Source organism: Rhamphochromis longiceps, linkage group LG3 (genome assembly GCF_057381845.1).
Source record: "Rhamphochromis longiceps isolate RC_006_pf linkage group LG3, R_longiceps_female_GT1.1, whole genome shotgun sequence".
Lineage (NCBI taxonomy): Eukaryota > Metazoa > Chordata > Actinopteri > Cichliformes > Cichlidae > Rhamphochromis > Rhamphochromis longiceps.
Genome location: NC_140559.1, coordinates 50,570,661 through 50,596,596, shown reverse-complemented (window position 1 = coordinate 50,596,596; position 25,936 = coordinate 50,570,661). Strand labels below are relative to the sequence as shown.

The window sequence follows — 25,936 nt, the reverse complement described above, 5'->3', positions numbered from 1 at the left end:
AATGACTTGTAAATCATTTAACCGGCACGTTTTATTGTAAATAGTACAAAATTAAACGGAGAAACGTTTGTGTTTTTTGATAAATATGCATTCACTTTGAATTACACGCCATCAACAGGGAAATGAATGTGTCTGGCATTAAGGTTGTGTACTGCAATGCCTGAGGAAAATAAAAAAGAGACTGAGTTTAAATCCAGTGTGGACTTTTCTGTGTGGAGTTTGGATGTTCTTCCTGTGCATGCATGGGTCCTACAGATAATTTCAAGAAACTCTTAAAACACACTTTTAGATCACAGATCCCTCATTTAAGTAGTGTTTCCATTTAATATTAATAATAATAATAATAATAATGATGTTGATAATTCTAATTATGCAGATGTACCTACTAGTGAGTTTAGCCACAGGTTTGTTCATTTTTCATATTTCTTTGTGTTTTACAGGCTTTTTTGTATTTTTATATTTGTATGTGTGTGGGTGTTCATGTATGTGTTTCTGGTGGGTTGTGTATTTGTTTAAATGTCTTTTTTTAAACACACACCATGTTTAAAAAAAATGGTTTTATGTGTTTTTATTTGAAACCTTAAAAATGGAACTCCAGATGACTAACAGGGACCTGTGCGTTAATAATATATCATAATCGTTATGAATAAATCACAGTGAAACACAGGTTTCAGCTATTATGTCAAATAGCAGGAATGGTCTTCCCCGGAGAAGTGATAAATCAAAAAAGTGACGGTCTGGAACATTACCTTAACATTCAACACTGGACCAACTCCATTTCGAGTAGGAGCAGCACTCTGCAGTATAAACCCATAATTTAAATGCCATCTACATCTCCCTGGTGACTGTCCCCTTTTCCCTATTCCATCACCTGTGGAAAATAGTTTAAGATTCATGATGTCTGTGTCTTTAGTGTGCCAGCATACTTTAGAAGCCTGGCTGGAACGGGCCACAGTAAATACAGGGGGACTGATGCTTTCTAGATCATTATTGGTTTTTGCTCTCAGTGAAAATGAATGCTGACCCCTCACTCAATCAAACCGGCTGATGAGGTTCTGGAAGAAACGATGAAGTTCATTACTGTCCCTGCTGTTGATGTGTTCATTACTCAGATTTATGGTGAATTCCTTCTACTTTCTTCACTTTTCATTCTGTCTTTCCTCTTCCCATCACCTCCCAGTATCAGAAACACAGGTTGAAATTCCACAAGAAATGTTTCCAAAAGCTGTTTCAAGAGTTTTTGAGTTGTTAAAGGTGAGCAAGAAGTGTTACTCCCTACTTAACATTAGGGATCGTGGTAGTTGGTGTTCCTGATCATGTCATTAGAAAATGTAGTGATCGTTGTCTTTTCATTTTCATATCAGCATTGCTGAGGTTTGGTTTGGTGATCCACTGCATCCACTGTGTTTTTCCTACACAACCTTCTCTAGGGTTTAGGATTTTATTGTAGTAAGCCAGCTGGAGTGGGTGGGTTGTGCGGACACCCAAATGTTTTAAGTGTGATAACTCAAAAATGAGGTGACTTAGAACTGGGATGAGTTTGAATCTCGCTGATCTCGACCTCAAGGTCACTTTTTCTGATTTTTAAGTTAATACCACACGGGTATCTAAAGGTGGCTGAGATTTAACACTGGCAGCTGCCAGTATTTTTTAAACCATTGCCAACATTTGGTGAATCAAAAAATCTGACATATCAGACTATATTCTTTTTCTTTCAGACACAGGATATGTGTAGCTTTTGTTATGTATTTATAATCCCTTAATAAGATAATATAACAAAGCAGTTTAAAAATAGTCCAGTTAGCAACACAAACACAACGACCAGCTGGTCGTTGTGTTTGTGTTGCTAATGAGGAAGTAGCAGAGTTACCTATGGTGGACAAACTATGCGACACCATCATCGTTGAAGGGTGTTTCTTCGGTCTCGTATTTGCTTTCAAACAGATGACTGGACAAATGCTGCCTGGTCCAATGAGTTGGCTTTTAATGTAGGGTTAGAATTTGGTGTAAACAACATGAAAACATGGATCCAGTCTGCCTCGTATCAATGGTTCAGGCTTATGGTGGTGGTGCAGTGGTGTGGGTAATGGTTTCTTGGCACGCTTTGGGCCCTTTAGTACAAACTGGACATTGTTTAAACACCACAGCCTACCTGAGTATTGTTCCCAACCACATGCATTTCCATCTTAATTGCCCCGTGGGGATAAATAAAGTCATTCTGATTCTGATCTTTTGATGTAACCTTGTTGCACAATGCTCAGATCATCTCAAATCGATTTCTGGAACGTGACAACGGGTTCAGTGTACCCAAATCACCTCCACAGTCACCAGATCTTGGTCCAATAGAGCACCTTGGCGAAGGATCATGGAGGTGGAGCTGACAAATCTGCAGCAACTGTGTGACGCTGTTGCGTCAATATGGACCAAAATCTATGATAAACGTTTCCTGATACTTGTTGAATCTTTTTCATTAAGAATTAAAGCATTTATGAAGAAAAAGCAGGTCCAACCTGGTACTAGCAAGTTGTACTTAATATAGTGGCTGTGGAGTGTACAAGCAAGACGTGAGTAATCAGTTATTGAACTGTAAAGTTATAGCAAAGTTAATTCTATGCATTAAGTTTTTATATCTCAGTGACCACTGAAATTAAAGCTGATTTAGATAATCCTTCAAAGTAACTGCCCAAATCTGTGCTTGGTAGCCAGATTTGTTTTAGTGATGTCTCAGAAAAGTGTTAAAGACCTACTGAGGACTCAAAACTTGTGGTTTCTTAAGTGTCATGACTAAAGAGTGTAATTTAAGTCTGTAACAGTCGAAATATATTTTTAACTACACCATTAGATGTAGATCATGTAAAGCAGGAGGGTTTCACAAGCACTTAGCTTCTACGTAAATGCATCTTCACTGCTCCTTGTGACTTTATAGTGCTTGAGCATAAAAAGGCACCTTGCCCGTTAAACAGCGCCCACCAGTATTAAACCGTACTGTGTGTTAGGTGGAAACATCAAGCATGAGCATCAGCACTTACATTGTCACGTTCGCTCTGCAGTCAGGTCGTCCGCATCCATTAACAAGCTGCAGGGGCCCTATGCATTAGCTCACATTATAATCTATACAGCATGCTTTTGCTATTTGATGTCCACCAGTTAAACAGAAGGTCACCTGCTCTGCTGACAGATGTGGGCACTGCTACATCTGGTACAGAGCCAGAGAGCTGCCTTTTACAGCGTCACAAACTGACATTTCCAGCTCAGTCCTGTGTACCCAAATCTGACACACTGTCTATCTTATACGAGCTGTCAGAAGTCATATTAAAAATTCATACAAGTTTTATGTCCCTGTAGGACTTTATTTGGGGATCTAGAATACACGCTGTTGGCTGTACTAGCAAGTGAGCATGAAGGGCATTGTTCAGTGGGATAATGAGGTGTTGGACCTCATAAGGATTTAGGGAAAAAGGTTTGCAGCAAAATTCAAAGCGCTCATGTTTGAAAGCATATCAAAAGAAATAGCTGAACAGGATCACAGGTGAATGTGGCTCCAATGTCACCTCACACTTAAGAGCCTTAGGGATTGTTTCAGACATCTGAAGAATTTAACAAAAGAGGAATACGTGGCTCGTTTTCCACATCGAACCTTTTCAAACTCCTATTAGATTTTGGCCACAGTGAGTTCATTATGTGTGTAACAGAAAATCAGTTCTCAACAATAAATCAAAACTGCGCATTAAGCCTTGCAGTGTGAAAGCAGCTTTTGTCAGCAGGCATTAATATAAGACCTAATGCCCCTTGAAAAAGAGTTGGAAGTCAGTTTTGCCATCTCAGAGCCTGCAGTTAAAATGCAATCGGGACAAAGTATAGCGTTCGTTTTTGAAGTGCTAAAGTTTTCGCTGTGTGTATGAGTTTTCAAGTACGGGCCCCCTTTAGATCCATGCGAATGTACGTATAAAGTGAGTCAGCCTTATCAGCGTCTTGTTCAAGAACCTTCATCTCCTCAAATAGCCCAGGCGAGATACCCGAGTGTAGATAAAATGTCGAGCCCAAGGAATAATGACGGAGATATACAGAGCAATGTCCTCAGCAGAAGGAAACAGAGATAGCATTTCAGGTTTCTCTGTGCCATTACAGGCACCCGGATTTATAACGAGGGGATCACGTAAAGTTTCCGTAACGACCTTTTCAAAACAAACCCCTTAATTCTAAACAATGCTAATGAATGCCAATGAAGACAGACTGCAGTAGGCATCTAGACAAGCGTTTGGGCAAAACGCCATTTAAAACCTGCCATATGTTCAGAGTAATGATCCATCACTCTGAAATGCAGAGTATACAAACACACAGCGCATCAGAGTGATCTGTAAAGAGCATACAAAGCAGGGGAATGGACTTTAATTTCAGGAGGCATCCCATATGCTTTTCAGGAGTGCCCTGAGGGAGCAGTTGCGCTAACGTTAGTACACTGATGTCATAAGCAATTCATTACTGTCGTCAGATATCGACCTGGCTCTTATCTGCAGTGACACCCTGCATTGTCACTTCTACGGTTAACCTTTTGTCCAAGGAAACCACTAAATTCCTGTGCGCTCTGCATCTGCTAGCATTAATGGGATGGGTTAAGATGTTTTTTCTTCAGCTCTACGGCTCCATTTATCCTTTAATGATTTAAGGTTATTTCTTCCTTCCCTTTTGAAAGAATCATCAATATTAATGTTTGCAGTAACCGGCTTAATAACAACACTTAAGTGTAGCAACACTTCCTACATCCTCTAAACTGTTGGGCATTCATTCTTCAGAGGCACTTTGATCGTTCATTATTTTTTGTAATAATATGTATGTATGTATGTATGTATGTATGTATGCCCTGGGCTAATATTAAAATAGAGACGAGTAGTCAGCTGAATGAAAATCAATTGACATTTGTATTCCAGCCAGAAGTAACAAATGTTTACCAGCTTAGCTTATGTGCATGGCTTTGACTGGTTGGCAGTATTTGAAGTCTTGTGTGTGAGAAAGGTCTCACTGATCAGCAGTGAAACCTTTATTCCAAAATGACAAAAACGTTATGTGATAAAAAAAAATGTTTTATGTGCAGAGGTCACATGAAATGTCAGCTTATCAGCTCTAATATAGAACTAGATAGTGTATATTTCTAATCACGTGAATTATAGTATAGTACTATTATTTACAGTGGTGGTTTCCAGTAACAGTTTGCTGGAAAAATGGTATCTATTTCTCAACCAAATTATATTAATCTGCCACACTACAATGAGCGTACGTCACCTGCTTGTCTTATTCGCCTAAATTGGCAATCAATATTTTTTTAAAACTAGTATTTGCGGCATATTAAGTAGTTTAAGCTACTTGTTTTAAACTGACTATATTTCTTGAAACTAGATTAAGTGGTGGACTACGGTAAGAGCTGTCTTGAGCAATAACAAACAGTTAGGATTAAAGAGAGACGCCTGACATGCAGCCTGGTCCAGGTATAGCTGCTACCTGCAGATGTTGGCGGCATCTGGCCTGGTTTGTGGCTGAACTTGATCTCTTGGCCTGCCCGAACTAACCTAGCATCTGCATCAGATTGTAAAAGTTGCAAAATTAAAGAATGATCCTTGAAGGATGCTGATGTAGCAGTTTTCTTCTTATGAAAGTAACCAGGTAATTTGGTTAGAGGAAAGCATATCGACCAATCATTGATAAGCTGACCCTGAGTCTTCACCTCTAATTTGCAGATTTACCACTAATGTAATTATTGTTTATTTGCAGCTATGCTGTTTCTTATTTTGTTTGTAAAGAAGCTTGAAGAAATAAAGAGTCACTGAAAATGGTCCAGATGACTGCCACTCCCTGAGACTGTTAAAAGATGCTTTTTCCTTCCCACTGTTGCCAAGTGCTTGCACACAGTAGGTGGGGTTTTCTCTCTATTATTGTTGGGTTGAACTTACAATGTAAAGCACCTTGAGGTGACTATTTTTGTTATTTGGCACTATATAAATAAAAGTGAACTGAAGTGAATTGAAAATGCATGATCTTGTTAAAAATACCTTTTTAGTAAGATGACAAGTTTCTGTTTGTCTAAGTCAGCTGTAGTTCATGATCAGAAACAAGGATCCGTATCCATGCACTCATATTGTCCACTTTGCTTCAATGTTAGTTCAGCGTTCACCTTAATTCCCAGAATGCTCTTTTAATTCCCTGATGAAAGTACTGCATTAATCCTAAGGGGTTTTTACATTTCTTTTTTTCATCATATGCTTGAACAAATCTGCTAACCTTTTTGCTAATGACAGAATAACAACATCGATCAACTTCAGTTGTTTTTTGTTTTACTGCGTCTGTGTCCTTAATCTTTCAGTTCAGCAAAGGTTACTATAGCAGCCATTTGGCTTTAGTTTCTACTGTTTGCTGTGGTATGGGCTCCTCTTTTATTCCTTTTTGGCTGCACAGTTCAGACCCAGTGTTTAAAGGGATTTAGTCCAGCAAACCATAGACTTGTTCAGAGAATCTGTTTCATTACCAACATATTTTGGACCATAAACTTTTAAGCTTTAAGACTTTGGAAGACATTTTTTGGCTCTTGAGCAAGACTCCATTGGGGGAAAAGAAAGCTTAGTTTCACTACACTCTTGGTGTTATTAGGTTCACCCATACAGAAAGTTTGCAGCAGATGACAATGAGAAACCCAGCAGTTCCCTCATTCTCTGCTTTACAATAGTATTCTTTATCAAACTAGATGTTGATAAGACCTTATGTTAATTTTAGGTTGCAGACTAAAAAAATGTGTTGAATTAAATTTTTGCTGCATTTCATCCACGTCTCGCTGCCTTTGCTAAAGTGGATTTGGATTCGGAGATTGTTGCTAAAGCTGCTGCTGTACATTTTCCAAGATTTTTATTTCATTATTTATGATTTAGCGATGACTGTCCTGCTCATTGCTGTGTCCTATTTTACCATCATTGTGTATCTTTGGCAGACATGTTTCATATTATCACCTTATTTTTGAGGCTCGTGACATTGTGTATTCAGTAAGCAAGTCTGGGCAGAGAGCCCAGGCTTAAATCTTCAATTTGGAATTGAATGCATCACCCCGTAGACCACAGTATATTTACTATTTCCAGTTATTTTTTCCCCTCACTGTTGAAATTGACTTCAGTAGAAGTGTTTATGCAGACAGCCTCCGAGGATTCATTTCTATCTAAAACAGTGAGCAGAACTGATGGTGCAGTTTTAGTCTCCTGCCAGCTTTCTGTGCACTCAGCAGAATGTCCTGTGTGGTACTGTCCCAGCTTAAGTTGATGAGCTTTTAGTTTCCTCTATTTTTTTTTTAATTTCACAAGTAAAACAAGTAAAAAGAAAAAACAACACCAAACAAAATGACTGTCTAACTAATGTGAAAATACTGTTAATTAAAGCTAAAACTAAACATTTAATGCTTTTCTATTCCTCTGATTCTATTGTTAGGCATTCCCATATGTACACCTGTGTATCCGCTTTGTGTTTTCTGTGACTTCTTGGTCCTTAGAGATATTTGCACTGTGCTGAAGGCATATTGACATTTGCCTTGTTTGCCAAAACTCAGCTATGCTACAGATAGCGCTCATCTCAGTGCATGCTGGTGTTCTGCGATATTCCCAGGTGCCGGAAGACGTTAGACTTAATGGAAGTGTAAAGACAGCCTGGAGATTCTCCACCTGCAAAGTTTGACAAGCTGACTTTTTAAAAAGGCTTTGCTGTTAATGAGGATTATTTTTATTATGCATTGGTGGAAGTAACATTTTACTTGTATCCGTCAATTTTTCAAGTATTCTAGTCCCATAATGCAAACGGCAGACATGGCAGTGGATCGAAAGGTAATAACTATTGATCTGAAAACAGAAAGGTTGTCTTTTACTCACTTAGTGGTTTCATGAATTAGTAACGACATAAACTGTGCAACTAAGCTGCAGTGATTAGTTAATGAGAGTGACTTTGGCTTGAATAAATGTGTCTTTCGAGACGTCAAATGGAACTTAAGAAAACACTAACAAAAAAAAATGCTGTAAAAACTCACAAAACTAAACTGAAGTGTTTTTGAGGAGACAGTAACGTGACTGAACAACCGAGAAAGTGGCAGAAAAGAAGAAGCGGAGGATTCATTGGTAACGTGCGTTTTAATTATGTGATGTATACAATGCCTGATTTAGACTTCTGCTGGAAATCTATGTCATAACTTGCAATGTAACCCGAAACCCAGTAATTGCAGGCTGTGTCGACCACTGTTGGTCAAGTTACTTGAAAAAAGTAATCAGTAACTAATTACTGATTGCGTCCCCCAAAAAGTAATCCCATTACTTTACTGATTACTTATTTTCAAAAGTAATTAATTACTTAGTTACTTTTTAAAAACACGATTTACAACCTGAAGAGGTGATAAAGCGATAGATCTTTCAGCCCAATTCTACTTTTTCTACATAATCCATCATACAAAATGTAATCAAATGGAAAAGTCTCTTTTTTTAACTTGTTTTATCAGTTTTAATCTTTTAACTTTATGCATCAAGCAAAAATTTAATTATATGCAACATTCTCTGACTGGAAGAAATTAGTTTAACATTTAAACTTATTTTCTGCACATTCCAGCACATAAAATAAAATATTTTTTGTGTTTACACTCACTCTTTCAAATAGATGCAAGTAAAACACAGCAGAAAATAAAGTCAAAGACTCAGCGGTCCTGTTGCTCTATTTTCACCTGTAAAGCAGGAGTTGGGTAGGCGGAGGTTTACCCTGGTGCAGGTGTGCCGCAGCAGTCAGTGGAAGAATCCGCGACTTTCTGTGAGTTTCCCATTACGTCGTTGCGCACTCGGTGCTTGCTTGGAAGTTTAGGGGTTTTTTTCGTTGTAAAAAGAAGTTTTCTTCCCACGCAAGATGGACGCTAATGTTTTTGTCACTTTTTATGGAATCAAACTCAAAGTAAGGTCAGTACTTCCACGCTTTAAACGCTGCACGCTCATACTCTCTCCCACAATCGATATGTGATCCACTGTTGATCTGCACACAGCTGTTGTCACGAACATGGCACTCGCCTACGTCACTGTCACGAGACATTCTTGCAAAAAAATCACGGTTTTAGTAACGCAGTAACGCAGCGTTCCTACGGGAAAGTAACGGCAATCTAATTACCGTTTTTGCAATAGTAATCCCTTACTTTACTCGTTACTTGAAAAAGTAATTGGATTACCCATCTCTGGTGTCGCAGCCATTTACTGTTAGCTTGTCAATTCCATGGTGGTTCTGTCACGCTAACTGTTTCTCTTTTTGTGTACTTATGTAATCCTTTTCTGATAAGTGGTGTTGTCTTAAGTGCAGTGTGTTTAACCTCTCAAGGCCACCGTATTTTGAGTTTAAGACAACTTTTTCCTCTGTCATCGCTCATTTTAAAGGTCAATGTAGATAATTTGACATCAGAGCAGCTGTCATTCACATGGATTTTGGTTTATGTTTATTTGACAGTAAGTTTATCCACAGCAGCATCTTTGCTCTGCTGAACATAGATTCCTCCCTCACACCATCTCAGTCAGCCAGTATTAAAAGAGAAATAGAAAAAAAGAAAAGAAATGCTAGACAATTTTCTTCATGTCAGCTGTCAGTAATTGCTGTATGTGAGTGTTTTTCAACCTACAGCTAGAGATGTGAGCCGGCGTGACAGAAATAGACCTGACACGTAAAGAAGGCAATGCAGGAAAAAAAGAAAGAAAAAAGCCAGGGTCACATGTGACTCATAAAGCGGGTGGACGCACACAAGTGCAGGAATCGAGCAGCTGAAGCAGCCATGTGGTAAACGGTCATACTGGATTCTGTCAGACTGCACAGTGCACTTGTCAGAATTCACATACAGTGAACCGGTAATTAGAAGCGATCAGTTTTTAATACTGGCAGGGAAAGAAGCGCCCTTTAGTTGTCGAAAGCTGGTCTGATTAGAAATCAGCACAATGGACTACCTTAAAAGGCTATTAGCATGCCTCTTTTGTGCACGATCCTTCGTTAGCAACAAGAAAACATCCCTAAAATGTAAAAGGGCGCATATTGGTGATTGAGGCTGTGGATGATTACTTGTCCTGCTCCAGCCCAGCAACTTGTAGAACTATTTTGTGGATATTGTCAAGCACGCTGAAGTGAGAAAGGTGGAGCACTTAGACATCACAGTGAAGCACACTCCACTTCTTGATGACAAATGGCGACTAGATTGTGGCTCAGCACTTGATGTTCAGTTTACTGGCCACTTTGCCTCAGAGTGCTCAGTTTCTGACAGCGATGTATCACCTGTGTTCACATTAAAGGATCAGAGTGGTTGTGCAGTTTGTGGTAAATGGGCTTTCTTTAAATGCAATGTGGGACGCAGCGATTCACAATAGAAGTCTGCGGTTGTCAGCCGCGCCCCTGTTTTTGATGATAAGCTGCTCTCTGCAGCTTTTCAGCTGGCCGAGCGCCTCTCACGCAGCGGGTAGAAAAGAAAAGCTCTTGTGGTAATGTTGGCTCTCACCCCTGGGCACCTGCAGTCAGTGTTTTCTGGATGGATCAGTATATCTGTCAACTTCTCCCCAGCAGAGCCTATTCTTACTCCTTCCATTGCTGCAGGGGGCAACATAGAAAAAGTTCATGTTCGATCAAAGTCTGGGAATGAAGAAAAGTTTCTCTGGGACTTTATATTTTAGATGATGGGGAAAATACAGCTGCATCTTTGGCTGTTGTGCTCAATCAAAAATATAATGCATCATTTGCGTGCAATGTGGAAATCTGAGGAGCAAGCCACTGCTCTTACTCCCTCCAGCTGAGCCACATGGAGACTTTTAATGTTATGTGTGTGCAAATTTGATCTTCGGTTCCTTTTGAATTTGTCCGCTCTACCCTGTTGACCGATTTTTGACACGAAACCCCCCCCAAAGGAGTTTTATTGTTGAAAAGCGATCGGTCTAATGAGCACCACTGACAGCCCAACAATTAGCCAATCATCACTGTGAGTGGGACTGACTGTTATTTCAAGCTGTTCTCATTAGATGCAGGTGGATACGATAGTCTTCAGTGGACAGGGAAACTATATCTGCAGTTGCCACAGAAATTAGACAGCAGAGTAGAGAGTAAAGTAGCTGCAAAAATCAAGGTCACATTTCTTTCAGTATGACTTCAGCTGCCTACAGTATGCATACAATTGGATACAAATACGTCGCAATCTGAACGTAATGGTCTCGCTGCAATAGGACATCCTGATATTTCTTGTTTAAACAGTGTCCTAGTGTTGGTAGAAAAGCACACCTGATGTCAGACTGAAATTGCAAATTGAAATCTGTAGGGAGTTGGTAGTTCTGTCTCATATCAGGGGAAACTCTCTGCAGAAAAGAGGTCCGCCCGATCAAGTGAACTCTTCTTGTAGGCTCGAGGGTGCTTCAGAGAAGAATGACGTCAAATCATCCTGCATTAAGGCTACAATTACTTAAACAATGCAGATATAGCACAGTGCTATGGGAAGGAATGTGATCATGCTAAGTTGTAGAAGATAGTATTTTAATAGGACCCTAAAGGCTGCAGCTATGGTAATATAATTTAAGATTAGGGTGGTTTTAATTAAGAATTTAGTTTGCTGTGTGATATTCATTAGATCTCATGATTCTTAATTAACATAAGATATTGCAATTACTAAATAAATGCTGTAGTTGGTGTTGCCTTCAAACAAGCCTTCTGAATAGTGTAAATCTGCTCTTTGTTCTCTTTGTTTAGACTCACCCAAATATCTTGTAAGATTTCAGTATTTTCTGTTGTATTCATTCCATCCCCCCGTGTCCTGACCAGCTCATTAAATTAAACATTACTCCTGGTGAGAGTTTTCCTGCCTGCGCGTGGACTTGTATTGTAGTGATTTGTTCCACACTTCAAATTCTATAAGAGTGTTGGAGAGGCCTTGAGAGTGATCTGTGATGGACTTGCAGGCTTGTAGGAAAATATATAGGTTTTAGCTCAGTGTTTGGCAGCAGCACAGTGTACTTGAATCAAGTGTGAGTGATGTCAGCGGCGCTTTACCAATAACCAACATGAGCAGCAGGCCATCTGTTTACCAGAGAAATAGTGGAGTGACAAACATTGTGTCAGTGCAGTTTGTGCTTGTTCCTTGTGTGACCTGAAGCTATCTGGTGTAGTTCATATAATGTAGTGCTTCTATCTATAATTACAGAGAGTTCAGGAGTCTTTCTGTTTATCAGAGTTGCAGAGGTTGAAATCAACCATTAGAGGGTTAATAGGTGTGTGGGACCAGTAAAGATTGGGTACTTAAAATGGTTTTGACCACCTTTATTCTTCAACACGGCTCGAGCTCTCTTAGGCAATCTTTCTTGTTTCCCTTTGTTAAGAATGGTTATTGAGAGCCAGCTTTCCACTTACATCATCCTTGATGAGGCTGCAGTGAACAGTAGAAGGACCAGGTGCATCTCTCAGGCCTTTGCTGGATATTTTTTCGTATTTCTTAAGAGCATGATTTTCAGATGCTGTTCATCTGCTGTTGATTCTTACGCTTGCTATTTCTTATTTTAAGGACACACTGCACACCATGCTGAGAGAGAAGCCAAGAGCTCTTTGGAAATCACCTTGTTGGTGCAAAAATACTGTTTTATGCCTGTCAAACTGTGTTATCTTTGGCATTTTTCATTGACTCAGCTAAAGAAAAAATGGGAGCAAATTGTGTGTTTTTGTGACAGCGTGCTCGGAACAAAGTGCCTAAAGATACAATTTAAAATTGGATCTTTGCTAAGTTGTCTGGTATGTATAGATACAGCACTGTTTGTCATTGGTTTAGGTGGCTTTTGTATGTGTGAATGATTCATTGCTCAGCATTAAGTGGCTTACCAAGCAAACAAACAAAACTGGTCAAAAGTTTTAGAACACTCAAATTCTTCCATTTTTTTATTTAAAATTATGAAGCTAAATGTCTTGTTGCATTCTGAAATGAAAACATAGTACAGATAAGCAACTGGAGTTAAAAAAAGAAAAAGAAAAAAAGAAACCATGGACTTTTGACTCATCAAAGTAGCCACCTTTGCAGATATAACACCTGAACACACCTGTGGCATTCTACCTACAATAGAAATCAAATATTCTTCAGAAAGGTCTTTCCATATCTGTTGCAGAAGTTCCCATAAATGTGTGGCACTTGTAGGTTGCTTTGCTTTCACTCTTCTGTCCAGTTCATCCCAAACCAGCTCGATGGAGACCGTGCTGGCTGCTCTGTTTTTTCAAGCTTACCATCTTGTGCTTTTTGCTAAGGTAGTTCTGGCATAGTGTGGACTTATGTTTAGGGTCATTATCTTGCTGTAGGATGAACCTCTGAAAGCTAGGCACATACCAGAGGGTATTGCATGGTGCTCCAGAATGCTGTGGTAGTCATTTTGGTTCAGGGTGCCTTTCACTCTGTACAAGTCACCGACCATGGATCCAGAAAAACACCCCAGACCATCACACTTCCTCGTCCATGTTTGACAGTTGATGCCACACACTGTGGAACCGTCCTTTCACCTACCCGATGGTGATCCTGCGTAGTGAACCGAAGATTTCAAATTTTGATTCATCAATCAATAATAGCTTCTTCCAGTCTTCAGTAGTCCGATGGTGGTGTTTCATGGTCCAGGCAAGCCTCTTTGTCTTATTCTGATGTCTTAGCAACGGGTTTTTTGCTGCAACTCATCCTGTCAAACAGCTCGAAGTCTTCTCTTTATAGCTGAAACTGAGACTTGCTTACTACGACCATTATTAAGCTGTGCTTGAAGATGTTGTCCTGTGAGCTGCCTATCATGCATTATTTCTTAAGACCACTTTTAAAAAATTACAAAACGTCTGGCTCAAGCTAAACATAAAGGAAGGGTGTGCTTAAAACTTTTGCACAGTACTGTAAGTTAGCTTAGCCTGTGTCAAAAAGAAATCTTAAAATGCAACAATCTGACATACTTAGGCCCAACTAGAGTTTATGTTGTAAATGTAGACATATATTAACTGTTATACTGACAGCTAGCATACTTGTTAGTCTACAATAAAGTGGTGCATTTGCAAGTTTAAGGGACATAATGACACTCTTGGTGGTTAAAGACGACGCCTGGAAATGCTACAAAGTAAACTACAGTCTTTTTCAAATGTTTTATACTTGGGGCCATGGAAAACGATATTTCACATTAATAAACACATTTGAATAATGTTATAAAGCTCGCCAAATAGTTTCCTTTTATCTCACTGTTCATTCTGAGCGGACATCCATGCGTTTACTTGATTTATAACTTTTAGTGTTAATTTCGACTGCAGTTTAGCACTCAAGTTACTTTAAAGTGGTATTTAAGCGCTTTTACAAAGTAAACCCTCTGACACAAACATTTTAACATGGCTTTGCATTACAAGGCCAAATAGAAGTTTTATGTCTGTCTTAGTCAAATAGTAAACACTCAATTGTGTCTGATCTATCCATTGTGTAGTGTTACAATATTCAGTGTAGTTTAACGTTTGCAGCTCTTCCCTGGTTTGTGGAAAATGACAATTGAGCAACCAAAGCACATTTTTCACCTATAACACAATTACAGTGGTAATGCTCAAGGCCTTTTCACAAGTTAGAAAATACAAACAATAAAGAAGAAATATTACGTTGTTTGTTTTTCCATTATTAAACCATTTAAACAGCATTATGCCATTATTAACGATGGCTCTGTGCACTCATGGACCATAAGATTGCGTATCTAATCTTGTCCTTTTACTGCTAAAGCGGCTTTAAAAAGGAGCTTCAGCTTTTGTCGTTTTGCTTGACACGAAGTTATTAGCACCATTTAAGAGATTGTGTTTTCAAATTGAAATGCGACAATAGCGTTTTGCAGTTTAATGAAGCTAATAATAACTAGCTGGTGACTCGCAGCAAAGTCAACAGTCACTGGCTGGAATTGACTGGCATTCACTTTTGTTGATTCAAGAACACTTTATTTTTTCAAAGAAAACCAAGACTTTTAGTCGTAAATGTGCCTTTATGTCATTGTCAACTGCATGTGAGCCAAATGAAAATGGAAAACTCGACTCGATTAGCAATTTAATAAAGTAGTTAGTGCTTAGGTAATGGATGAACATAAAGAAAATACTTTGAACGTTTTTTATTCGTTATTATTCATCTTCTGTGTCTCCTGTTTCTGAAAGCAAGTCGTGTCACAAAGACACTGCTACACCCCACAGGTACCTTGTAAATTATTCACCTATTTCAGACACTGTGCTAGTTCTCTGTGGCAATCTGACCCAGTAAGAAGTTTCACAATACTTACTAAGTCCTTGAAATCTTTCTTTTTCCTCCAAGCACATATTTTTTTATTCTTGCCTGTGGACTCTGTCTGCAAAGTCTGTGTAGCATTACAGGCTGATGAAAAGTCCAAGGTCAGAGTCTGCAGAGTTTCTACACAGAGTAGACTTTACCAAAATAGAAGTATCTCTCTGTCAAGTGACCTGTAGAAACTTAGCCTCATTTTAAGCCTTAACTTATCTGAAACCTAAACCTGTCAGCCTGATGGACATGTAATAATGAGAAAATATGGCTATCAGAGTTTTCTTGAGTGAAGTCACTGCTGTAATAAGACTGGAAAGGTTCGAGTTAATGACAGATTTTTGAGGTGGGAGAGCTTGGCATTTATAGATGAGTGCAATTGAGGTACAGTGTAGGCTAATTAGTGGAGGAGATGATGCACTCGACTGATCCTAATGTCATCACAGATGCTTAGTGTAGCCCGTCAGTCATAAATACCGACCTTGACATTTTCTTGCAGGATAACTCGCCGTCCTGAGCTCCACAGCTTTTTCTTCTCTGCCCTCCTCTTATATTGTAAATGACTGTTTTTTTACTTTGTGTATGGTCTGTTGTATAATTTGGGGTACATTTCATGTTCACATATTGTATTGAAGAGATTTTATTAAGTATTAACTTCAAGCAAGGAGAAATCTTATAGTTGAGGCACATTTTTTCTTGGGTTTCAGCAGGGCAAATAACAAAAGTCTGCACTTTGCACTTGTTTTGCTGCACTAACAATGTCTTAAAGTACATTTAAAAAGAACAAAGTAACACAATATAATACTTAAAAGTAAATAGTGGGAAAAGACAGTGAGTCTCCTTGGCTACAAGAGGGCTTCTTGTTGTTATCATTATTATTAGTATTATTACTATATTGCAGAAGAGGTGCATTTACATTGTAATGAGATAAAAGCATGGGATATACATGATACTTTTGGGAGAGATTAATGTTTCAGATTTAAATGCTTTGATATTGTTTTGATACACTGAATGAATAATGACTAACTAGGCTTCACTACCTAATTAAAGCAGCATTTGCCTTTTAGTATCATCTATATTATCCTCAGCAGTACTTGTATCAACAAAGCAATGATTTCAAGAAGTATGTTTGTGTAGGTTCTCAGACATCCAGGTCATGGAGCGTTTCACCTCTCATCCCAGCGGCTTCTTCAGTGCTAAAAGCAAATGATGGGGAGTCCCAGGTATTTAAACCCTGGTGGCGAGTTGTTGACCTAGTATTAATCATATGATTTCATGAAGTATCGTTCACTTTGATACAATGCATTTGTGTGAGAGGCTGCTACATTTCTGTAATTTCATCCAATACAAGTCATGTAGGAAAATTCCAAAGTGCTCCTTTAAGCCATGACTGTATTAAACAGTTTGTGTAGGGAGATGGTGAATCTGAGAGAAGGGGTTCACGTTTGCAGAAACAGAAGACAAAATATTTTTATTCTCATGTGTCCTGTCCTGTTACATGTGGTGTTTGTGTTGTGACCTTTTGAATGTTTAAACTGCAATGAAAATGGATTTTAAATAACTTTAAATTGACTGAAATGTGGATTTTTAGCTCAAAAAGAGACGTCACCAATCATATCGGCATGCAGAAAATCAGTCAGCCACGCTCAAACGTATAAATGAATAATAATGAATAAATAATGAAAACCTGAAAACCGCTGGTGAATAGACTCAAGAACTTTTAAACACATTTTTTCAGGTATGTAGTTTCTCATGTATTTCTGCTGTGAGACAGCTTTTCTCTTCTTTTACTGACAAAATAATTATTTTAACTATCATAATAATTTTTTATTTTCATTTAAACATGATTTGTGGTTATGGATTTTAGATACTGTTGGGGCATGCTGTGGAACAAGTTGATGATTTAGCAGAAAAGACTTTTTCATTTCTTTTTCTTATGAAATGTACCCTTAATTATTGAGTCACTTGTCTGTTTGAGGCGCCCATTGTGTGCCATTAAAATTGCCCATTACTGTCACTTTTTAAAAAACGTTCAGTTACACATCACACAGCAGGGCTGTAATGTACTGCCATTGCTGATTCATCGAGGTGGATACTTTCCCCTTAATTCTCCTTTATGCCTCTCCTCCTCCTTGTGTGTGCCTTCTATCTCTCTCCCACTCTCTCTCTCTTCTTCTTCTCCTCCTCCTCTTCACGGGCCAATCAGGCCACACCTCCATGGCAACCGTCATTGAGGGTAAAACATCCACAGATGGTGCTGAGTAGAGCGAGCAGTAGGCGCACTACGAGTGTGTGTGGGAGTGTGTGTTTGTTTGTGTCTGAGAGAGACAGAGAAGGAGAGACCCACTGGATAACCACTGTGTTGTGACTCCAACAGTAGTAACACAGAAGAAGAGCAGCAGAGTGTATGCTCAGAGTGTACGCTCAGAGGAGTTGGAGGAAAAGTCCAGAGAGGAGGGAGTGAGTGTTGGAAAGAAGTCCCTTCACCTCTCTCCAGAGAGCAGGAGGTAAAGCGTCGGTAAGCAAATATTAACGATCTGACAAAAGAGCACACTCCATCCCCGTGTCCGTGCTGATCAGACAGCCTTTACCCTGGAGCCGCGCAACAGACGAGCTGGGACACATACACACTTGCGAGTGGAGTCCCCGGTCACTTCTCTCCACTCACTCATGATCATCACTCCTGCCACACACCGACACAAAGGCCACGCTGACACAGCCAGGAGAGTGGGGCAGAGAAAAGGACACTTGCCCCGTTGCAAGACTTTGTCAAAGTGAAAGTCCTTCCTGGATTTTAACCCTGAAACTAGAGTCTTCCTTTTGTGCTGACCTTTCCAAGCATCCCCCCTTTACCCCACTGCAAAGATGAGCTGCAGGAAAAGATGCAAGCGTGAGATCTTCAAGTTCGCACAGTACCTGTTCAGACTCATCACAGGCACGCTCAACACCGGTAAGACTCTGACAGGCGTCTTTGCTGCAGTTCTCCTAAACCTCCGCCGATTTTTGTATTTACATCTAAGCAGTTTTGTTCTACTTCTCCTCAATGTTTTCATAATTTTTTTTTTTTTTTAACAAAGTCCAAATTGGACACATCCACCTTGCGTAACATCAGGACCATGCAGTATTTACATTGTGTATACATTTACAGCAGCAAAGCCCACTTGAGGATTTCCAGACTGGGGTTTGGATTTATCGCCTGCTCTCCATCATAATTTGTTTGACTGTGCGCGCATGTTAAAATGTGCACAGAAGGACAGAATATAACCGGAGGCAAAGGTGAAGTCATTATAGTGGAAAGAAATGTAATCAAACATCTCACGCAATACAGGAACAGCAGGTTTTTTTATGTATTCAAGGATTTGACTCGCTGGTTCTGACAGCTCAGCGTTGCAGTCCTGTTTTCTGCATCTTAACAATTTTAAGCAGCGTTGCATACAACATATTGTATGTAATGTGGTGTCAGTCAATTAAAAATAATGTGTAGCAGTATGTTTGTTCCAAATCCTTACGAGTCCTTTCTTGAAAATGAAGTTGTTGCATTCAGTGTGCACAAACACCACCAATCATCAATAGTTCTGGACTTGTATCGTGCTGCAAAGCCTAATATAGTTCGGCTTCTTTTTGGATCCGTGCACACAGACCAAGAGCTTTTCTAATAAGCAGGATAGTAAATCAATGGCTTTAACAAGATTAAATCATGGATTATGGTGGATTACCAGCAGATTACTCCATGAAGGGTTCAATAAAGGATAAAGGTTACCAGCAGCAGAATATACTGATCGTTGCACATATTGCACATTATGCATCAAACGAGCTCTGAATTATTCACAGCTATCATTCGAGAGTTGATTATTCTTGGACTTTACAGTGGCATGTGCGGTTTGTGCACAGATGATGTGACAACACTAGTAGCATACATTGACACCCTTGCCTTGTGTGTCTCCTGTCTGGTTTTTGCATTCACTGAGCTCCTGTCGAGTAGGTTGTTGATTATCACACCGCAAGGTGCTAAGCCCCGGAGAGGTGCTTCTTGAACATGCTAATGAATTACAACATGATTCTGAACATTTAAGACTATTTTTACTTCTTGCAGCCACTTCAGTTCTTACAGTGTGTGTTTAGTCAAAGAACTGAGCTGAGCGAAATGAAGCTGCTAAGATGTGGCCTACTTTCTGCGGTGTCCATGACCTTTGAGACAGCAGGAACAAGTCGGGAGGAAGGGAGGCAGCTACAGAAGAGTCACCTTGTCGATGGGGTGAACTATAAAAGGAGTAGATGGTTTCAGTTTTCCAATCATAGCAATGAGTACGGGCTTGTGGTTGATGCAAAGGTTGAAGAAATCCATCTACAGTATATGCCCAGAGGAGTATGCTGTTGGTTTCCATGGCCACCAGCATGTTGCTGAGGTCAGACTGCAATTCCCATTTGGTAATAAACACAATTAGTGTATATTCTGGAGTAATTTACCTTCATGTCCCCAAAGCTTTGGCTGGTAAAATGCAGCATTGCTTTGTTTGTTCATGTGTAAAACTGTGTTCTTAATTGTTAGTGTTAGTACTTGTTAATTATTACTCATGTAGACTGCATGGCTGGACGTTATTTCCCTTTGGACCCGGGTAATTACTGTAAATGTGCTGAGCCAGAGGAGGATACTTTGTTCAGTCAAATCTCAATATTATAGTTAAATATTAAAATACGCTTTAAATTACACCTGTATGTAATATATGTGTTATCACACATATATTGATTCAGTTTTGAAGTCCTCATTCGAAGCCACCACATTTTCCCTATTTCAAATCCTTAAGAGAGTTCTGGTTGTTTATCTCCTCCCACCTGTACAGATAATGTCTGCATGTCAGCACCTGGAGCTTAATTCCTCGAAAAAAGATATTACATGTATGAGGTTACAAAACCCAATACCAGTAATTTATTAGCCAGTTTCCAGTTGGTTGGGTCCATTTCTCTATGAACACATTGTATTAACTCATCTTCCACAGACTGCACTGCAGATTAATATAAATGGAGCTTGACCAGAGCGAGGCTGGCTCGGCCATATTTGGATGACCAGGGGAAGAGAATGATAGATGGAGTCAGTTAACAGGCCAAGGGGTCTTAATTGAGATGTTCATTGTCCTAGAAGAGACTCACAGTCATCGCTTCATTTGGTCATTTTGTTGCCAAGGACATCATGGATACATAGAGTAGGTGGAGGGTAATGCGCATGATGTAAGAGGACAGGGCTTTTCAGATGTTTGATGTCTGCAGTGAGCATCTGCTGTCCGCAAAAGCCTTTTTGTTAGTGTAGGTCTCTGAAAAAGATGTATTATCATTAATGTGAAGTTCCACTCCAAAGAGAGTTCCTTTGATATCTGCAGTGAGCGCAGGGCATAGTTTATTAAAGAAAAACAGAGCATACAGTATAAAACATGCTGTACATATAAACTGTTTAAGAGGCCCACCATTCGTATTCGTGCCACCACCACTGCAGGCGTTGAATTTTCCAACTGTAGAGGGGAAACAAATCACAGATGCACAGCTTTTCTGAGGTTATAAATCCAAACAGCAGTGTCGGCACATGCTCAATAGTGTGAGAGGCAGAAACTTGTTGGCTGCTCACACCAGGGGAAATCTTCATCTCCTTCAACATTTCCATTTCAGCCACTGTGACAGATGAGCAGGGAGAGCTGCAAGTCCACCATCAGTATGTGTCACAGGTTTATTTATACTGATTACCTTTATGTAGCACATTTTCAATGTCTATTCGTTTTAGAGTCAATACCCGTGGTTGTGCACTGGGACATTTTAAAGCATATATTTTCCCGCTTGTATTTAGCTGGATTGCATTGCAGAACACAGTAAATCTGCCATTTGCTTCGGAGCAGATACTTTTTTGGAATCTTTCACCGCATCGTCACGGTTCGCTTCTTCCCTCAGTGTCTGGCTGTCAGGCGTCCCAGCATCTGTGATGCATCATCCTTTTCTTCTCATCAGGACAAGCTCACGTGCTCGTAACCGAGTCCAAGCATATCGTTTGACATCACAGCACATGCCCTTCCAACCTCTCCTCTCAACCTTTTGTGCGATAAAACTTGCTTTCTCTGCACTGCTACTGCGTTGATGAGCCATTAAGCAGCTTGCATCATTTTAATTAGGTTAATTCGGCTTGTCAGTGTGCTTAGCGGAGACGAATATTTTATTGGCTGCGTTCCTTACAATGGAACAGTTGAAGTGTTTATAAACTTTCTGATGATTTTACAGTTTGGATGTTGTGACCTGCTGTGAATACCAAACATGGGTACAAAGATTTTAGAGATCATCTTTTGCTGTTTTAAATGACCTGTATACATAAAGAAGGTTTGACTTGACTATGTTTTATAGTTGTGATATAAAATAATTCATTTTTTGCTTGTGCCTGTGACAAGACTCTTCACTTCTTTCCTCTTATTTTTGTGAGATTCAGGCCAAGCCAAATAATACATATCTATATTCCCCTAATAAACTATAATTGAAATGTGAAATTTTGCGTTTGATTATCACTACTTTCCTCGGCTGTCAGAGCACAGAAAAGAGGGGCAGGCTTATGATGCTCACTCTGCCCCGTCGGTTGTGGAAGCAGTGCTTAATTGGACAAGCCTCTTCATGATTTGAAAGAGCAGCGCACGGCGGGGTTTCAACAAAATCTTCTAATGCTGTCAAATTAAGACTTAATTTGTTCTCACATTATTTTATTTGTGTAAAACCTCGTCAGTTTCAGCGTGACTGCGACGTCAGGGGCATCAGGTTCAAAGATGGCACCTGAGACACCTTTTGGTTAAGTAGTGTGCAAAGTCATCAGCTGCACGTGGTTTCGTTCCCACTGTTGATGCAGGAGCTTATTACACTAACCTCTATGTTTGCCCAGACTGCACTGATGATTTATGGTTCATTGTGGGAGTATTTATGGGCGGAATATAAGAACATTTTTATCCTCGCGCAGACATAAACGTTTGGCGTGAATCAGAGAGTTATTTAAATGAGCCTCACGACTGCAGTGTAACCAGTCACGCACAGAGGCGCCCACATGCTTGCCCCTGAAAACATGCACTGTTTAGTTTGGAGACGTTGCCTCTGCTTCTCAGATTATCATGTCTGGCTCCTCTCCAAAGTAGTAGTCCCAACCAAACACCTTAAATGGTTCTTGCAGTATCTGTGTGGAACATCAGGGCTTGAAACGTGTCCTTTGAGACAATCTTGTGGGGAACTTGTGTCGCCTTTTTGGGAAATCAACTTAGAAATGAGCTTTCTCGTCTGCTGTGTGGAATAATTTGTAGAACTTTTAAGGAAAAAATGCTAAAATCAAAAACCCCTCTGTAGCCTTTTTACCTGTATAGTAACTACAAGTTAAAAAAGTGTTAATTGGTGACAAAGGCATCAAAATAAAAGATTTGTTCTGTTTGTGTTGGGAAAGTGTTCTGCTTCAGAGAAAACTCAGTCGATGCGGCCTTTGCGAGATGTTTAGTTACTTATCTAATCTATGGCCATACGACAATGCTGTCGACATTAATCTACCTGTCAGTATGCAGTTGTGAGCATGTGTGTGGGGGCATGCCCAGTGACGCGAAGGCCCTTCTTTGTTTCCCTCTCTTTGGTTTCCTGACGGATAGTAGCAGGTCATGTTCCACCTGTCCCATGAGGACAGCACGTTCAAAGCGCATAATCCCTGACCAAACACTGAATATTTGATACCCACAGGCAGGTTGGTTTGGCATCACATCTGTGCAACAGTGCCTGCTCTGGAGACGCCAGACTGTTTTACTTCTTGTACATGAAGACATTCACTATAAGAGGGCGTTTAGAGATCATTTCTGATAGAGAAACCCAAATATTTCTGGAAGTTTTAAGCCTGCATGTTTCACAAATTACTAGAATTGTTACAAAACTACCAAAAAATATACAAATGTGAAATATCAAATATTAAAAAAAAGGATTTTTGTCTCTCGTAGAAGGTTGATGCAGCTTTTTTAAACCTTTTTTCAAAACCTCACTCGCTAAAGGCCTTTTCTGAGCGAGGAAAAGTCCAGACAAAGCACTTTTTTAGTGCCCAGCATTAAAGCCGTGCATGTATCTGTTGAACATTTCTTTGGGGCTTGGACAGGCGGAACAATAACAGATGGAAAACCATGTTATATAATGTCTCTTTCACACCCACTGCATTATCGTAGCATCTGCTTGATTCACCTGACAAGCATCTGGTTTGAATCACGAACATAGATGTCATGCAAGATGAGATCATGAACTTCCATTTTACTCACACAAAATATAATCCTCAAACGATCTGTGTTGAAAGTTCGGTTCTGATGATTCTTTTGAACTGTCCATCTAGTGTGCAAAATTCTTTCAGTGCACCTTCTGCTCCTGGATTTTACAAATATGCAGATGGAAATCAATGGTTGCGAGATGTTTAACACAGCGAACAACAGATTTGGACAATTGTAGAATCCAATCGAATCATCTCTGCCAAGCTTCTTACATAACTGGAAGAAGAGAAGACGCATCAGGTTCATCCAGTAACAGGTTTCTGTCAAACTTGAAGCGTAACCTTTCACCATGACCCCTTTCTTAAGGTTCACTCTCTTTTGGCGAGGGCAGACGGAAGATGTTTAACGGTGATACATCTATCCGTATCAGCTTCCTGGCAGGTACGTCCTGCTGTCTCTCCGTTACTCAGTCCCTGCCTACTTCTGGTTTCTGGTTTCTGTTGCTGTGTTGCTGTCCAGCACCAGAGCAGCACAGATTCTTTGGCTCATTAGAGCAGTACAAACAGTGCTTGGCTTGAGAACTTACAGTTGGTGTCCTACAGTAGCTAAGCACCAGCTCAGTCCACCCAGATCCTCCTCTGCCTGACTGAAAATGAGTGAGTGTCTGTCAGAGCCCGTTAAAGTGCTGCTCGACAATCTGGCCTAGTGTTATGTAAAGCAGAAGAGGGAGAGCGTCTTCGCTGTCGTGGAAGTATTCTTATAGTGAAAGTATTCTTTGACCTTGCTATTGTCGAGGCTATGGCTGGAAAATAAGTAGCACATGGATTATTAACATTTCAAAACTATCCCGAAGTCCCCGGTGGATCGTTTTGGCCCCATAAAAGCCAGTAAAACACATTTGAAAGCTGGTGCAGTCATTTAAACAGCGTTGCTGGTGTGTTAGCAGAGAATACCTCTGTCCTTCACCAGTCCTGGAACTGCTGATTAATTACTAGAGCTAATTAGGCAATGATGAGCTTGTCACTATAATATCGCCATCGCAGCTGAAAGAGTGATTAAACCTTGATGTGTACAGGGGATCTAGTCAAAATTGAAATTAATGTATTTAGTTTTTGACCTTTTTCTATTCCCCATCCAAATCTGGTTTGGATTGGGAATCCAATTGAGGTTTTGCTCAAATGAAATACAGGGCTGTTAAGGCAACCTGACACAGTAGTTGTGGTTCTGGTGCTCCTATCGAGCGTCACCGCCTCAACACCGCTACACCCTCCGGATCGCCCGGATGGCATTCTTCTTCATTTGTCTCCATTTGCATTCGACATTGGCCCGTGTTTCTCCTGTGCCGCTGTCCTTTTGAAGTCACCCTTCCTATAGCCAGAGTAATCAGGTTTTCCATTTGCGCTAATGTTTGTAAACGAGAGTCCTTCTGAGTGGAAGGAATGGCCGGGCTATTTTTAGTAGTGCGTGCATGCTTCGGTTACAAATTCCTGCATGAGTGTGTGTTCAAAGATTTGAGCTTTCATTCACCTCCGTGACTTGGAGATCATGAGAAACTGAATCTTTGGTGGGTCGTTTTCATGTTTAAGCTTCTTACTGTAAAGACGGCATGTAAGTAGAGCAACGCCAAATAGCACTGAAGAATATAAAAATACCAAACTACGCCCTTTAAAACACTCGCTATTAAGAGCAGTTGTAATTTGTTTGGTGTGGATTTGTTTCCCTTGTCTGTTGTTGTTATCAGCACCTCAGAAGATTGTTCTATTAATTGTCCCTGCTCTGACTCTTCTTCATGTGATCATTGCTATTGTTAACTTAAATTAAAAAGTTTTCTCCTTTCTCTGTTGTCACCATTCTTTTTCTTTGCTGCTTCCAACTCCATGTCCTAACTTTTATCTCCTCTCTCTCCCTCTTCCACGTTTAATCACTTAATTTTAAGGCTCTTTGTTTCATATGTTTCCAACTGTCAGTTGCCTTGGCTGCGTTTTAACAAAAAAAACTGAACCTGCCCCAGACGCTCCGCAATACAAGAGACAATGTCCTCTCCACGCACCGTTAGCTGGCAATTATTGGGACTGCAGCCCTGCTCCAGCTCCCCAACCAGAACAAGAAAATCAATACACCTCTGAGGGTCGGAGTGGAGACTCCAGGGAAAGAAGAGCAACTTAGCATCATTAACACGCGCTTATTTCTTCATGCACATCTACTCTGTGATTGTAATGATAATGTCCACGAAAGTAAAAGTAGAAGCTCTAGTATTGAACACTTGATGTTTTATTAAGAGACCTTTCTTGCTGCAGTCCCGAAGGAATTGGGGGCTTTTGTGTGTGTTCTCATGTTTCTGTGCTTTTTTTCACTTTTCATTTTCCTGAAGCGTAGATCCACTGATGAAAATGAC

General features: G+C 40.0%; 1 protein-coding gene across 3 annotated transcripts in view; it reads left to right on the top strand.

Annotated features, from left to right (window-relative positions):
• kcnip4a (potassium voltage-gated channel interacting protein 4a) overlaps window positions 1-25,936 on the top strand; it is a 164,466-nt gene that overhangs the window by 33,715 nt on the left and 104,815 nt on the right. The window contains exon 1 of one of the 3 annotated variants that reach the window (XM_085400235.1): window positions 17,617-18,254. The exons of the other annotated variants lie outside the window; for them this stretch is intronic. Within the exon in view, the coding sequence (XP_085256361.1) occupies window positions 18,170-18,254 (85 nt within the window). The 5' untranslated portion in view covers window positions 17,617-18,169. Of the gene's footprint in view, window positions 1-17,616; window positions 18,255-25,936 lie in introns of those variants that run through there. 3 annotated transcript variants of the gene reach the window in all.